The sequence below is a fragment of the Ambystoma mexicanum genome, chromosome 7p (genome assembly GCF_040938575.1).
Source record: "Ambystoma mexicanum isolate Mex_15411 chromosome 7p, UKY_AmexF1_1, whole genome shotgun sequence".
Classification (NCBI taxonomy): Eukaryota; Metazoa; Chordata; class Amphibia; order Caudata; family Ambystomatidae; genus Ambystoma; species Ambystoma mexicanum.
In genome coordinates, this window is record NC_090939.1 from 745,814,873 (window position 1) to 745,831,642 (window position 16,770).

Consider the following 16,770-nt stretch of genomic DNA (forward strand, 5'->3'; position numbering starts at 1 on the left):
TCGCAGATGAGGCTCTCAGCATTGTTGCCGAAACTGCACAGCGCCGCCAGTTCCCGCAGCTTGGTGACGTAGTCGTCGACTGGTTCAGATATTTCTTGTCTGCGGGTGTAAAAGCGTATTCTATGCAACACCGTGTTTTCTTTACTGGCAAATCTCTTCACTATTCTCCTAACTGCCTCCTTAAAGACGTCATCGTTGTCCCCTGCCACCGGGATCGGGGTGAGACTCTCAAACACCCTCTGCCCTTCCACTCCCAGGGCATTAAGTAACATAGCCCTACGCCGTGCCGCTGAAAATCCTGCCCCACCTAGCGCCTCTACATACGTCGTGAAAAGGGGTTGCCATTGCGGCCACGGGATGGCAGGTCTACCTGGAGTTTGCAGGAAGGGGGGTGGCGGCGTCGCTCCTTGCATGTTCCCACGTGGGTTGCAGTGGTGATCCTCGTCGCCAATTTATGTAGTAAACTCTTGCACAGATGACAGGAGGCGTAATTAATGGCTGGATGTCTTTTATTGTATAAGGGACATCTGCCGCGAACATGTAAGTATTAAAGAGCCAGGCGGCTAGGCAAACGTGCCTAATAACTGCTGCAGGGCTGTGGGACTGAAATGTCTCGTAGTGTAGGTCCCCAGGCCCCAATCTCGGAGGAGCCGGCAGGACGCGTCTTGCCCGTCCTCTGCTGCTCCCGTAATGCGCGCGAAGCGCGCGGGGGCGGTCCTCGCTGCCGTGGCGAGATCTCGCGAGAGTTGGTAACTCTCGCGATATCTCTACATAATGGTTGCAGTCTTTCAATTTCATATCCTTTTTACAAGTTCATAGTTTATGATATACTGTTCCCACTGGAGCAGATACTTTAGTATTGTTAATTTTGTTATTTCTATTTGCATGAACAATTTCTCTTGTTTGTTTTGTTTGTAAATATTTGTGGAAGGGGAGATGCTATAATGTGTTAACCTTCTATGCTATGTCATGTGCAGAATTCTGAGAATGGCGTCACGCTTCGTGTATGATTCTAGAACCTTGAGTCTGGAATCATACACGAAGATGAACCGCCATTGATATTGGTCTACAAATGAACGTAATGCGAGGTTTCATGCTCTTCCTCCGAGACGAACGTGAAAATCTGGTGGAGTCTCCGGGGACCAACACCCAGGTTAAGCAGGTCTGCACTTGTTACTATTCCATCGCGATAAGGCGAATGTTATGATCATACGCGGTCTAGCGTTTCAATACTTATGACCCATAAGAAGACGAAGCGGGTCCGCATAAGAGTGACATCATCACGTAACGTTCTCCATCACCACTCGGTTCTCGAATTACAGTTTTTAAAGAATAGTCCAGAGCTCGCTGCTCTCTGGGTACCGTTACGGGACAGCAGCGCGTGAACGCCCTCTGCTTGCTGACCCGCCTAAAGCGGGGAGAGCACCGGCGACCGTAAGTATCATCGAAGCGCGGATGAGCACTTCAGGTTGAGAGAGAAGGCAGCGCACACCCCTTCCTTGCCGAAATTACTGTGCATAGGTGTTCAACAAATAAATAAAGGATACATGAACACAGCATCGGCGGATATCGATAAACGCTACTAACCCGGGTAGAATTGATACCTGGAACTTCATTAAAAGCACGCCCCGATGTGGGGGAAAAACCCGCATTAATATAATCAGTCTTGTATAACACAAGTAAACTGAAGCTGAAAGGAATGCCCCTGATATAAGTGCACACCTGGTTGTGGAAATACACAGCATATTAGTTTTTAGGTGAATAAAACAATAAACATAGGCGTGCTCGTTATCTACGCTATCGCCAGTAAACCGCAGAAGTGGACATTAACTAAATCGGTGGGAGGGATGAAAAAGATGGATGGCATCAAGTCATTCGGCATGAGCGATATGCTTAAATATTACTAGGATAAACTAGGAGAACATAAATCTGTTTTTCCAGAACCAATAGTGGCGGAAAAGAGTGTGCAATGAACCCGACAGAGCGGGCAGTAGAAGTCCAAGGCACTGTCCCTAATGTACACCTCTTGGGGGACACAATGAAGAAATAAAACCAATCCAATGGGCATGCGTAATTTCTAACCCTGATCTTAACATAATTCGCCTTCGCAAATAAACATTATCTCTTTGGGAAAAAAGATACAAGATGCTGTACACACATAAGAGGTAGGATAATAGAGAGGGAAAACGAAAGATAAACCACCGTGCAAAAACAGATACATCTATAAATGAAATATAGGCGGGGAAACATAACATGAAACAACATAATCTCACCCATTACTGTGGGTGGTGAAAAACATTTCTTTCTATACATTTGATTAATCGGGGCAATATATCTTTGTCAACAACTCGGCAGCACGTGAAAGCATAAATTCTTTACAGCTAATTGTCTCATCCTATCTGCACCCTCTCGTGTTGGGAGATGTACACAAATCTACCCCTTTGCTCTTTCAGTCCAGGAATGAATGGTTTCCTCCAAAACAGAAAACAAGATGTGTTAAGTTCCTTCATACGTTTTTGCCGTTCTTTTAGAAACCACTGCAGTAACAAAACCACCTTGGCGTTGGCAATTTAATCAAAGAAGAGAACAACTATTCAGTTGAACGCATTTTGCAACCAAAGAAGTACATCGGGAATGTTGACCGATTAATTCTATCCGAGGAGCAATGATTCATCCTTTGCAGATGGAGTTCCAGGACGAGGGATGGGAGATGGATTAAGGATGAATGCATTAAGCAGCTCGATAGAAACCATCTGACTTTCTCAATTTGTATTACTGGACCGTTTCATCCTCAGCTGGGTGATAGCAGAGTCAAAACCCTGGGCATTGGAGAGGAAAATGTCAGCACACGATTCTGATAAGGTAAGATCTGTTTTGTATGTGTTTGTCTTAACCTGTTCTGTTAAAGCATTTCAGAGCATGTTAAAAACGTGTGTTGCCAACAAGAGCACATTAGATAGTGGCAGAGTCGCCCTTGTTTAGTTTTATCTCCCAAAGCATGTTTATATACAAGAACAGGGGTCTGCAACCTTTGGCTGTCCAGCTGTTTTACTCCAGCTTCCATCAGCCCCCTCCAGCATAGTAAATGGTAAGGGATGATGGGGATTGTTGTAAAAAACTTCTGGAGAGCTGCATGTTGACTCCTGTGCTACCAATTACTGTAACAGCCCGGCCCAGTCTATCCATGTAGCTTGTATTTCATCACCTTGTTTCTGGTTTTCTGTTGCAGATTGTTTCTTCTTCCGTGTAGGCTGTATGTGGACATGGGTTCATAGTCAAATTCTTTCTTGTGTTATTGTTACTTTTTTGCTCTGTTTTTCCCCATGTGTGTAATTTGAACCTCAGAAAAGGTCCTTTTATTTTTCATGGAAAACATGGAACCTAGCTGGGGAACAGAAGAACCGTGTACAATAGGGGATGCGCTGAGGGGTTTACAATAAAGGTGAGGAGATAGCAGATGGGCTGAGATGCATAAAGGAAGCATGAGTTTAGGGTGCTTCGGAGACAGAAGTTGGTTTGAGTGGAGCTATCAGTGAGTGAAGATATGATCTCTGAAGAGTAGCACCTTCAGTTCCTTTTTTGAAGTGTACAGTGAAGGGGGCAGTCTTATCTGCATGGGTACCTTGTTTTTTCAGAAAGAGGGTTTGTAGTAGAAAAAGGCCTGTTCACTGTTTTATTTCTCTCATTCAGTTCTTTTCGAGTCTAGCAATCTCATTGCTTCTGGTGGTGTCTATGCCTCCGTAGATGTGAGTTTCTCTGCTAGGTAGAGTGCTGTTTTGTTTGTGACAGATTTGTAGGTAATTAAGGCCGTTTTAAACATAATGTGGACTTGGAAGTTGTAGCTGTTGAAGCTCCTTGAGTATGGAGTTTTGCGGTTGAATGTTCCTAGTCCTGTGGTTGAATTTTTAGCCCTAATGCAAGGCATGTGAGACAGCTTTGGGGAGGGGGGCATCGTGACTTCAGGGACTCCTGTGAGTAGAGTGTTGTTACTGTCCCGGTGTGAGAGGACCAGAACTTTACTACTGTTCTGAAGTTTTGGACCCGGGACGACATACACATGGTAATTCTTAAGGCAAAAGCATCTAGGGCCGCAGGGCCTGATTGCCTTGCTCCTGTTACTATCAAAAGCGATCTGGTCTGGTGGTTTGGTATTTTGTTCATGAAGATATTGAATACATTGGTCTTTCCCCCTTCTTTGAGCATATCATGCATTATCCTGATCTTCAAGGAGGGTTCTTGATCCAATCCTTCAAACTATCGGCCAATAGCAATGCTGGACGCCTCAAGTAAACTTTTTGCATCATTGATCCTTCGAGATTTGAATAGATGGCTAGAGAAACTAGGTCTCTTGTCACACTTCCAAATTGGTTTCAGAAAATCTATGGTGACCTATTTAAATGGTATGAACATTAACCATCTATAAGCAGAGGTTAAGAAGGCGTCCATGGGCACAGTTTAAATGTTCTCAGTGGAACATGAGCAATGCATTCGACCGTGTTAAAAACTATGGGCCACATTACTGAAATGGAAAATCCCTGATCCCCTAGTAAAAATATTAGCACGCCTCCACTCAAACAGCTCTCTTAAGATTCATTTAACAAGAGAGGGCATGAAGTGGCAGCCGGTTGTTACATATATTGGTCTTAGACAAGACAGCGTATTCGCAGCCACACACTTCAATCTTTACATCACTGACCTGGAAGAACTATGTACTGCAAACACCACACACTTTGTAAAATTGGGGACCAGCAGGATTAACTGGTTAGCTTTAACTCTACTGGGTCTCCAGGGAAAATTCTACTTACTCTCAGAGTACGCCATTGTTGCTTCACAGGTCAAAATCCAAAGTAATCAATTATACCAACAAACGGAAGCCCAAGACAATGTACTGGACGGTTGGAAACTCCAGGTTGGATAAGGTTCCCTCACTACAATATTTGGGCTTTTGTCCATCCAACACAAATGCTGTTGCAGGTTATAAAGATAAGCTGAGAGCTAAGACCCGACTTCTGGTGCCACAAATGAAAAGAATGAACACTAGGCTGCATGGCTTCTCTCTGTTACTACTTCTTCGATTTTACCTGGCTAAGATCGACCCTTGTATTAGCTACAGCTTTGACGATTTGCTGGTGGATTTGGGTGAGTACCTTAACACCACTCAAGGCATTATTTGGAAATAGGTACTGAGACTGCCGTTTTCTATACCCAACCCCATCATTAAAAAATAAATTTGTGTTAATTTCCTTGGAAAGCAAAATCTTGTGGAAGCAATAAGGTACGTACTCCAAAATGCTATCACTATCACATAACTCCTTGTACATGGATTTAGGCGCCTCTCTACAAGCATATTCTGTTTTTTCCATTAATAGATTTAATGACAAAATGTGTGATATTTTATACAAAATCGGTTCGGATTCAGAGGAACCAATACACAATCCTCTTAAGACAAAAAAATTTTGTACGAGTTTTACTGGAGGAGAACCATAGAAACACTTGCCACCCATAAGCTGCACAAAAAGTTTGCAAGTCTGAACTGGCACTGCAGGGTTCCTTTTTCTTTTTTTCTACTTTAGTTTTTTCTGTATTGTCCCCCGCTAACATCTAATGGAAGCGTGGGACAACCCCAACTCCTGTTACAGCAACCAAGGGGAGCGGGGGACATGTCCGCTTTGCCTGGTCGCTGTAATGGGAGTCAGAATGTTTGAAAATGCAGAATGTGTTGTATATGCTCATTTAGCATTTTCTAGTAAGTATTTTAGGCCGATATGTTAAACACAGGTCATGCGAATGTTCAGCTCGTCTACCGAGTAGATGGGCACCGTCACTTCAGAAGGGAGGCGATAGAATATTTTAGGTACGTTTTGTTCTGCAACAGTCTCCTTTTTATGGTAGACTGAAATAAAGCAAGACTATCTCCTAAATCCAGATCCCTTGCTAAAGGTGTAGTATTATTGACTTGTGCTTCAACTTCTTTAGCAGGTAACGGCTGCTAATGTCTCAGTTTGACTGCTTTAACTTATTTGTCTTTATCTTAATTCTGGCTTCTTGAGCCACATTAGTACATTACTGTTTCTGATATATTAGGTGTTTTTGCATCTGTTTTTTCAAGTAGTGGGTAATGATACACAAACTACAGTATCCTTGAGAGGTTTTATTAAGGGTTGGAGTTCAAGTAGTAAAGTATAAGACCCCTTCGACACCACTCCGTCAGCCTCCAGCATCAGTAACAACTGCTCCCTCAACTATCCCAGTTGAACCACAACATTTCTAATCTAACATTCCTAATCTAATTCTATATTACCTCACGCACACCTAACATTCCATGCACTCTATACATGCTCCGTACTACACATCCCCTCAAAAATAATAAACTAAAAAAGAAAAATAGACAGCAGAACAATAAATGAACATTGCAAAAACATATATAAATATATATATTCTCATTGTAATTAACCACAATACTACCATTACTTCTTTTTGTATACAACAAAATCTTGATGATCTTTGGCAGTCTCTTACTCCCAACACCTTTCCTAACTTCACCATCAACTCTACCATCATTACTCTCATTCAATACCCCATCATGTAACATGTCACTTCTCCCACTCACATCACGTCTCGCACTCGCATCACCACTCCCCTTCATAGTACCACTACTTTATTTCCACAGCTCATAGTTCCACAGGTTCCGTGTCCTTTCACTGTTCTCAATCCTCTTTAACACTCCTTCTCCATTCCCACACTTAACCCTATTAAAATACCAGACCGTGCCGTCCTCCACTTTAACAGCACTTCTAAAACATTGCCTCACTCTCATAGGACCAGAACATATTGTTAAACCTTTCTTACTTTCTCTGTCCTTCCTCACTCTCATAAAATCACCAACTAACACAATATCCTTTGCCCTACCTCTCTTGTTAATGCTACCTTTGAATTTCTTGACATGATATTCAGTTTTTCCTCTGCATTTCCATCATCCTTCCAGCTACAAACCTTCACTCACACTCTTAATCCCCAATCTTCCATTAACCCACAAAGGAGATAGTTTAATGTTGGGCTCTCTGCCCCTCTTAAGCTGGAAAGGCGACGTACCTGTGGCACTATGTGGTGTCACTCTCATACTCCATAACATATCACCTAAACAGTCCTTCCAATTAATGCTGTTGGCTAAAGCTAGCAGTATACACTCACTCACCACCCTATTCAGCCTTTCCACCATGCCATTAGTTTCTGGGAGACATACATGAATGTTTCCGACGAAAACCCATTTTTGCAGCAAACTCTTGTTTCTATGGAATTAAATTGAGGACCATTGTCGCTCAGCATTTCCTTCGGCACACCCTCATTTCTAAAAATCGTTGCCAAAATCATCACCTTCCTAGACATCATTCTGTCCACAGTCGCCACCTCTGGCCAATGTGTGTACCTATCAATCACCACATTCAGAAAACAACTACCCTGTCCCAAACCTTGGTCTGGACCCCAAACGTCAATACTCAATTTCAGCCGTGGTCCTTTTGGTAGCGGAATAAGTGTCAACGGTAATCTCACAGTTGTCATATTCTAATCACATCGCACGGCACACATTGTTGAAGAACTCTTTCAATTTGAACATCCATCGCTGGCCACCAACATTTTTCTCTCACTTTCTTTTTAGTCACAGTAATACTTGGATGACCTTCATGTGCTAATTGACCAATCTGTGGCCTCATTTTTTCTGGGGGTACCATCCTTGAATCTCTGTTAACTCCGGATTCCTCCTGCTCTTCTGATCCCCACTCCTCCTCACCTGATTCTTCAGTGGAAGACTTTTTCTTCTGTCCTTTCTTCTTAGGTGGTTTCTTCATTGAGCAGAGGTACGGCCGCCCCCGGGAGAAGACACCCTGGTACACTAAATATAAAGGGGAACAGGAGACCCCTTTCCGGGAACGCCAAATGAGAGGAAAAAAGCAGTGCTTAAAAAAAACTCTCAGGATGGTAGATGCATGACTGGGAAGGAGGACTTCTTTCTTGATGTCTGCAGAGAGCTAAAGTACACCAGAGTAGAAGCCACAGGAGTGTTAGGATGGTGAGTTTTCCAGGTAGCAGTTCAAGGTAAGTAATCCCGGGGGACTTGGAGTGGCTTCTTATGGATTACAGGAGATTCCAGAACGAAGGTCGGGAAAGAAAACAAAGGGATACCCGAATCACTACACAGCCGGAAGTGAGGGAAGACCCAACAGTACAACGGAAGAAGACAGGAAAGGAAAAAGACCAAAGGCAGAGAAGAAGGTAAGATGCGGGAAAGCAAGACGGAGAGAAAACCTGAAATCGTAGGGAAAGCCCTGGGAAAGAAAGGAGAAGAGGAGGGTCAAGAGAAAGCCTCAGGAAACAAAAAGAACCCCAAAGATCAACAACAGAAGAAAAGAAAGCGCCACAGCGCCCGCGAACAATGAACAGAGGCGGGCAGGCGCGGGGCGCGAGGAAGGCAAAAAGAGGGAAAAACGGAAGACTAGTAAGGCCTAGGAGCAGAGAGGAGCACGGCCAGGAAACAGTCCCAAAACACGAAGCAGCATGGAGAGCGACAGCACCCGGAGCGGAGAGCGAAGGGTTGCAACGCACCGGATAGAAAGGTGGGCGTGGCTATATACAGGAAGAAAAACAAAGGGGACAGAAAGACTAGACCGGTAAACCAGGAAGTGAAGGAATCCTAATGGGACATTTCAATGGTGGCGGAGCCTCCATTTACTCCATAACTGTCATGATCTCTGCTTCCAAAAGGTCAGGGTTTTCCCAACTCCCTTGGAAGCAGATCCATAACCCAGGTTCTGAGTGCCAACCAGTCCCAATTGGGACCTTTTGGACCCAGTCCTGGCGCCATTGGCACCAGGCTCATAAATATGCCCAGTCCCAGCGCTGGAAGCGCCGGGCTCATAATGCTTGGGTGGATTTACCTGCAGCAGACCATGCTGCTTACTTGCCTGCCAGTTGAGCCTCTGATCCTCTTCTTTTTGGAACTACTTTTCCTGTTGGGTGGGGCTGGAGCCACTCCCTAGATTCAGAACACTGGAACTCTTCTGGAAGGCAGGAACTCTTTTTTTACCAGGAACTCTTTTCTTACTTAGGCGTGGCTGTGGAAGGAGACACCTAAGCACTACAGGAGGCTATTTAAACCACACCCGGTGGATGAATCTTGCTTTGCGTTATTCTGCACCCTCTGCAGCAGAACGCTCATCGTGTCTTCTGCATCCGGTCCTGGGCCTAAGGAAAAAGGCTTACCATCCTGAATCCAGTCTTCAGCAACACCTATAAAGACAAGAAAGAACAGGTTAGCATTCCGGCATCTGAAAGGCAAAGGCTTACCTACTCTTCGTGCGCTCCGGAGGTCTTCACACTGCATTCCGGCATCTGAAAGACAAAAGCTTACCAACTCTTCGCACGCTCCGGAGGCCGTCGACGCTGCATCTCGCATCTGAAAGACAAAACAAGGTGCGTTTAAAGACATTGGGGAACTTTAATACTCACGTGCCATCACTCCTTTCCACATCTAACCCAGTGGGTATCCCGGCACCCTGCAGCCGCTCCGAACTTGTACCTGCAAAATAAAAAGACAGTTAGAGCGCTTTGTGAAGCTGGCAACAAGCGCTTACTTACGTGCTTCCAGGCGCTTCTATTCATCACACGGGCTCCATCTTCAACTCACTTCAGCCCGTCATCCGCCATCGCCGGAACCCTGCAAAACAAGAGACATCATTATTAAAGACTTTAAAGACATTTGAGTTACTCAAAACTTACCGTTCGTGCAGTAAACGACGGACAGCAGTCCTCTGAAGTCAAGAGGCCTGCGCTACCTATCCAGTGAAGAAACTGGCTACAGCACCCTGCCCCGAGGCAGATGGAGAGCTCGGCATTCACTTACCTAAGGTGAGAGCGTTAACCTGTGGGGGTCTACAGGAGAGGAGAAGAGGAAAGAGATAGGGACACCCCAATAACCCCAGTTCATTAACCCCGTATTTTCTATCTGCAGACATCTTACTCTGCACGTCAGGCATACAGGGCACAGAGGTCCAGCCCAAAGAGCCAATCGGGTGCTGCACATCACCTTTGAAGATACGGTAGTCGCCCAGTCAAGACCGGCGCCTCTGCGAGAATCAGGTGAGCGTTACAGAACGCAAAGCCTACCGCAAAACTCTCGCCCAGGCGCTATGGAAACCTCGGATACTGACCACCTAGCCCGGTTACTTGGGGAACTAAGGGCAGAAGTGCATGCAGCCCGTCAGGAAACGAACGCTCTAAGAAGGGAACTAATTATTTCCAAGGAGAGAACAGATGATCTTGCTAGACAATTGCTACAGTCACAAGCCGGACAGACCCCGCTACCCGCATCAGGGGCAAATCTTCCTTCAACATCCTCTATGAATCCAGTGCAGATCAACCTACCTGGGAATGTACCTCTGGCTCCGCCCGAACGATTTTCTGGTGACCCAAAGAGGTTTGCGGTATTTATCAATCAGTGCCGGTTGCACTTCTTATGCCGGCCAGCAGCCTTTCCAACTGATCAAGCTAAAGTAGCTTTTGTACTTTCGTACCTTAGTGGCAATGCGGCAGACTGGTCGATCCCTCTGGTTAATCAAGATGATCCGGTTCTCCATGATTTTCAAGCCTTTCAGCTTAGTATGGAAAAACTGTTCGCAAGACATGCACAGGGGCAGGCCTTGGACAATGAGCTTCTTTCGTTGCGACAGGGTAATCAAGACCTTTTGGCTTATATTGCATCTTTCAATAGACTAATAGTGGAAACTCAATGGCCTGAGGACAAAAGGATTACGCTGTTTTATAGAGGTCTACGTGGAGAGCTCAAAGACGTTTTAGCCCAAGTAGTGAATCCCCCACAAGACTGTTTGGATTATATAGACTTGGTCGTTCAAATAGATCACAGACTGCAGAACAGGAAGGCCGATCGTTCCAAGTTTGATGCTCGAGTATTTTACAAACCGCCAACTCCTTCCAAAGGAGTAGACTCCGGGGAACCCATGCAAATAGGGGGTCTGAAAGGTCCTCTAACACAAAGGGAGCGGGAAAGGAGAAAACAGTTGCAATTATGCCTATATTGCGGAAACTCAGGGCACTTTCTTCGAGACTGTCCGGTGAAACCTGCCAAGAAGGCAGTAGGAGCTGCAGTTACCACAGTTACAAACTCTGAGCAGGGAAACGACCTCGCCCGACAAGAATAGAGGTCCTCTTGCCGAGCGTGAAAACCAGTTCCGTGACCTCGCATTTCGTGATACCTATGGTCCTCATTAGCCCTGATAATCCGGGTCGATTACATGCAATTGAAGCTTACGTCGACATCGGTGCCATCGGCAATTATGTGGATCATGAAATGGTTTTGAGGATGAATCTAACTCTTTGTCCCAAGGCTGTAAAGGACGTCATTACTACGGTGGATGGTACGGAGATAGCCTCCGGGCCAGTAACGCACACCACTCAAGAGGTGACGCTAGTAAGTCAAGATGGACACCATGAGAAGATCGTGTTCGATGTGATCAAGGCCCCTCAGTTCCAGATTATTCTAGGAATACCTTGGTTAGAGAAACACAATCCTCTGATCGATTGGCGAGCAAGAACGGTCCAGTTTCCAGAATGTGTCTCTACGTGTCACCCTCCACCTGGTGTTGCACTGGCAGCAATTTCTTCAGAGACTCCCCAGTTACCTCCCGAATACCTAGAATACCAAGATGTTTTCCGGAAGGAGCAGGCTAACTCTCTACCTCCTCATAGGTCTTATGACTGCCAGATAGACCTGATACCTGGATCTACTCCTCCTTGTAGTAGAATTTATGCCCTCACCGAGCCTGAGAACCTTCACCTTCGACAATACCTGGATCAATACCTGGCAAATGGGTTTATTCGTCCCTCCAAGTCCCCTGCCTCTTCAGATTTGTTCTTCGTTCCAAAAAAGGAAGGAGACCTTAGAACTTGTATCGATTATCGCTCCCTGAACCAGATCACTGTTAAGAATAGATATCCGTTACCTTTGATCCCTGAACTCCTGGACCAAGTCAGAAAAGCATGCATATATACAAAGCTGGATCTTAGAGGAGCTTACCACTTGGTACGAGTAAAAGAGGGCGATGAATGGAAGACGGCCTTCCGCACCAAGTATGGGCTATTTGAATATCAGGTCATGCCCTTCGGACTTTGCAATGCCCCGGCCGCCTTTCAATATTTTATGAACGATGTCCTCAGAGAGCTCATAGATGTGTGTGTTGTTGTTTACATCGACGACATTCTCGTTTATTCTTCATCGGAATCTGAACATCGGAAACACGTGAAAATGGTCCTCGAAAGATTGCGTCAACACAAACTTTTCGCTAAGTTGGAAAAATGTGTTTTCAACGTGACTGAAGTTGAATTCTTGGGATTCATATTATCACCTGGCGGAGTGCGTATGGATTCAAAGAAGGTCGATGCAGTTCTCAAATGGCCATCACCATCCTCCGTAAAAGGTGTGCAAAGCATGTTAGGCTTCGCTAACTTTTACCGCAGGTTTATCCCCGAGTTCTCTCGAATAGTCCAGCCCATCACTGCCTTGTTAAAGAAAAACAAACGTTTTGAATGGTCTACCGAGGCGGAACAAGCTTTCCAGGATTTGAAGACTAAATTTATCTCTGCACCAATCTTAAAACACCCTCGCCCCGAACTCCCCTATATCGTGGAAACTGATGCTTCAAGCCTTGCCATGGGGGCAGTTCTATCACAAAAGGACCCGGTAACCAATCAGTTGCATCCCGTGGCATTTTGGTCCCGCAAATTCTTGCCTCCTGAAGTCAATTACACGATTACTGACAAGGAACTTCTGGCTATCAAGTCTGCCTTTAAGGCTTGGCGGCATTATCTGCTGGGGGCCCGACACACCGTTACTGTGCTTACGGATCACCGAAACCTGCAATATTTGAAAACCGCAAAAGCCCAATCCTCTAGACAACTCCGTTGGGCATTATTCTTTGCCGAGTTTGACTTCATAATTACCTATCGACCTGGTACCAAGAACGGTAAAGCCGATGCCCTTTCTCGGATGGGAGTGGAAGAACACTTGATCAACCCTAAACCTGTACCAATCATTCCCGAACAAAGAATTCTGGGTGTAATCACCACAGAATCCATAGAGGAAGTTAAGGATAAAGCCAGGCAACTTGTAACTCCAGCAGACATACAGAATTGGCATCTGCAGGGAAAGGACTTTGCAGTAAAGGACAACTTATTGTATTTCCAAGAACGATTATACCTACCCAGCACAGATTTACAGAAAAAAGTAATCTCTTGTTATCACGATTCTTTAATGGAAGGACATCCCGGTATGGCCAAGACCTCAGAAAAGATCAAGCGCTACTTCTGGTGGCCGTCTTGGAAAAAAGATATCAGAGACTTTATAATGTCCTGTGGAGTATGCGCCCAAAACAAGAGTCAAAAGGAAAGACCAGCAGGCCTCTTACGCCCTATTGACATCCCACCTCGCCCTTGGCATACGCTTTCTATGGACTTCATCACCGATCTACCTCCATGCTCTGGATACAATACGATTCTAGTAATCGTGGACTTATTCTCCAAGATGGCGCATTTCATTCCGCTCAAAGGCTTGCCAACAGCAGCAACTCTGGCCCGAGAATTTCTCGAAAACATCGTCCGACTGCACGGTTTTCCTTCGGTTCTAATTTCGGATCGAGGTAGTCAATTTATTTCTCATTTTTGGCAAAGTTGCTGTCGGTCGGCTCAAATTGATGTGAGACTATCGACCAGTCACCACCCTCAGACCGACGGACAAACCGAGAGGACCAATCAAACTCTGGAACAGTATTTACGCTGCATGCTGCAACAAACTGAAAAAACTTGGAAAGATATCCTTTGGATAGCCGAGTATGCCTACAATAACTCTGTCCATTCGGGAACTGGGAAAACCCCGTTTTTTCTTTTGTACGGCAGTCACCCTCGAACGTCGGAGTTGGATCCCCTCCAAGATCTTGAAACACCAGCAGTAGACTACCTGCATTCTACAATCACCCAAGCCTTTAAGGAAGCTGTTTCTCACCTTCAAAGGGCTAAAGAACAATACAAGAAAGGAGCAGATCAACATCGGAAGGAAGCCCCTCACTATCAAGTAGGGGATCAAGTCTGGTTATCCACCAGATATCTATCTCTAAAAGGGCCACCACATTCAACCCAAGATACCTTGGTCCCTATTCCATCACTACCATAGTAAACCCAGTAGCGGTCAAGTTGGACTTGCCCCCGCACATGAAGATACATCCGGTCTTCCACGTCTCTCTATTAAAACCCGTGCAACCTCAAACCCGACTAACCAAATCTCCAAAACCTATCCTAGTTGATGGAGAACTCGAGTTTGAAGTCAAAAGCATTCTGGACTCCAAGATCTCCAAATCTAAACTATTCTACCTAATTGACTGGAAAGGCTACGGCCCCCAAGAGAGATCCTGGGAACCTGCTGAATATGTCCACGCTCCTCGCCTAATCAAAAGATTTCACCGAACATTTCCTGACAAGCCAAAACCCCCGGAGAAGCCCGGTTTGGGAGGGGCCTTGAGGGGGGGTACTGTCATGATCTCTGCTTCCAAAAGGTCAGGGTTTTCCCAACTCCCTTGGAAGCAGATCCATAACCCAGGTTCTGAGTGCCAACCAGTCCCAATTGGGACCTTTTGGACCCAGTCCTGGCGCCATTGGCACCAGGCTCATAAATATGCCCAGTCCCAGCGCTGGAAGCGCCGGGCTCATAATGCTTGGGTGGACTTACCTGCAGCAGACCATGCTGCTTACTTGCCTGCCAGTTGAGCCTCTGATTCTCTTCTTTTTGGAACTACTTTTCCTGTTGGGTGGGGCTGGAGCCACTCCCTAGATTCAGAACACTGGAACTCTTCTGGAAGGCAGGAACTCTTTTTTTACCAGGAACTCTTTTCTTACTTAGGCGTGGCTGTGGAAGGAGACACCTAAGCACTACAGGAGGCTATTTAAACCACACCCGGTGGATGAATCTTGCTTTGCGTTATTCTGCACCCTCTGCAGCAGAACGCTCATCGTGTCTTCTGCATCCGGTCCTGGGCCTAAGGAAAAAGGCTTACCATCCTGAATCCAGTCTTCAGCAACACCTATAAAGACAAGAAAGAACAGGTTAGCATTCCGGCATCTGAAAGGCAAAGGCTTACCTACTCTTCGTGCGCTCCGGAGGTCTTCACACTGCATTCCGGCATCTGAAAGACAAAAGCTTACCAACTCTTCGCACGCTCCGGAGGCCGTCGACGCTGCATCTCGCATCTGAAAGACAAAACAAGGTGCGTTTAAAGACATTGGGGAACTTTAATACTCACGTGCCATCACTCCTTTCCACATCTAACCCAGTGGGTATCCCGGCACCCTGCAGCCGCTCCGAACTTGTACCTGCAAAATAAAAAGACAGTTAGAGCGCTTTGTGAAGCTGGCAACAAGCGCTTACTTACGTGCTTCCAGGCGCTTCTATTCATCACACGGGCTCCATCTTCAACTCACTTCAGCCCGTCATCCGCCATCGCCGGAACCCTGCAAAACAAGAGACATCATTATTAAAGACTTTAAAGACATTTGAGTTACTCAAAACTTACCGTTCGTGCAGTAAACGACGGACAGCAGTCCTCTGAAGTCAAGAGGCCTGCGCTACCTATCCAGTGAAGAAACTGGCTACAGCACCCTGCCCCGAGGCAGATGGAGAGCTCGGCATTCACTTACCTAAGGTGAGAGCGTTAACCTGTGGGGGTCTACAGGAGAGGAGAAGAGGAAAGAGATAGGGACACCCCAATAACCCCAGTTCATTAACCCCGTATTTTCTATCTGCAGACATCTTACTCTGCACGTCAGGCATACAGGGCACAGAGGTCCAGCCCAAAGAGCCAATCGGGTGCTGCACATCACCTTTGAAGATACGGTAGTCGCCCAGTCAAGACCGGCGCCTCTGCGAGAATCAGGTGAGCGTTACAATAACTGCCACGATGGTGTGCGCGGAGAGCGCATGACAGTATGCCCCCTCTTCATGGGAAATCTCCCTGGTTTGCCAGGGTGAGCTCGATGGAACTGCAGAAGCACTCTAGGTGCATGCAAATGGGGACTGGGTTCCCAAGAGTCTTCAGATTGTGGATATCCCTTCCAATGTACCAGATACTCCAAACGTCCTCTTCTGTACCTTGAGTCTAGAATCCTGGCTACTTTGAACTCCTCTGGGGTTTGATCTTCTGTGATAGGCAGAGTAGAAGGTTCACGCCGATAGGGATCTATATTCCTTTAACTGAGAAGAGTGAAAGACGGGATGTATACGTCTCATTTGTTTAGGTAGTTGTAGGCGATAAGAAAACGGGTTGAGTCAATCTAGAATAACAAAAGGACCCAGATATCTCAGAGTTAGCTTGGAAGGGTGCAACCAGCGAGGTAGGAATTTGGTTGACAACCACACCTTTGTATCTGTGTCCCATAAAGGGGAAGGTAAACTTTGAGGGTTCTTTTGCAGACTGTAACGTAATTGGTTCGTAAGCTGGTAGTGGCGGTTCGATGAGCCTCTGCAATGTTGAACAAAATGGAATCAACTGAAGGTATGACTGAGGAGGGAAGGTTCAACTCAGGAATGAATCTGGGATGGTAGCCATAGGATCAAAAGAACTGACTGAGATTGGTGGCACTATGTTTGGAGTTATTGTAAGCAAACTCTGCTGTAGGTAAGAAGGATACCCAGTTGTCTTGTTGAACGTTGACAAA

The 16,770-nt window shown here is 45.9% G+C and overlaps 1 protein-coding gene across 5 annotated transcripts in view; it reads left to right on the plus strand.

The window, feature by feature from the left end:
• Nucleotides 1-943: 943 nt before the first annotated feature.
• LOC138526293 (zinc finger protein 664-like) overlaps nt 944-16,770 on the plus strand; it is a 381,633-nt gene continuing 365,806 nt past the window's right edge. The window contains exons 1-2 of one of the 5 annotated variants that reach the window (XM_069636865.1): nt 944-1,434; nt 2,532-2,862. Coding sequence is in view for 3 of the 5 variants with exons in the window: in XM_069636863.1 (XP_069492964.1) it covers nt 2,839-2,862 (24 nt within the window). In the remaining 2 variants the exon portion in view is untranslated. Of the gene's footprint in view, nt 1,435-1,460; nt 2,863-16,770 lie in introns of those variants that run through there. The other 4 variants (XM_069636863.1, XM_069636861.1, XM_069636864.1 and 1 more) reach the window with 4 other exon arrangements.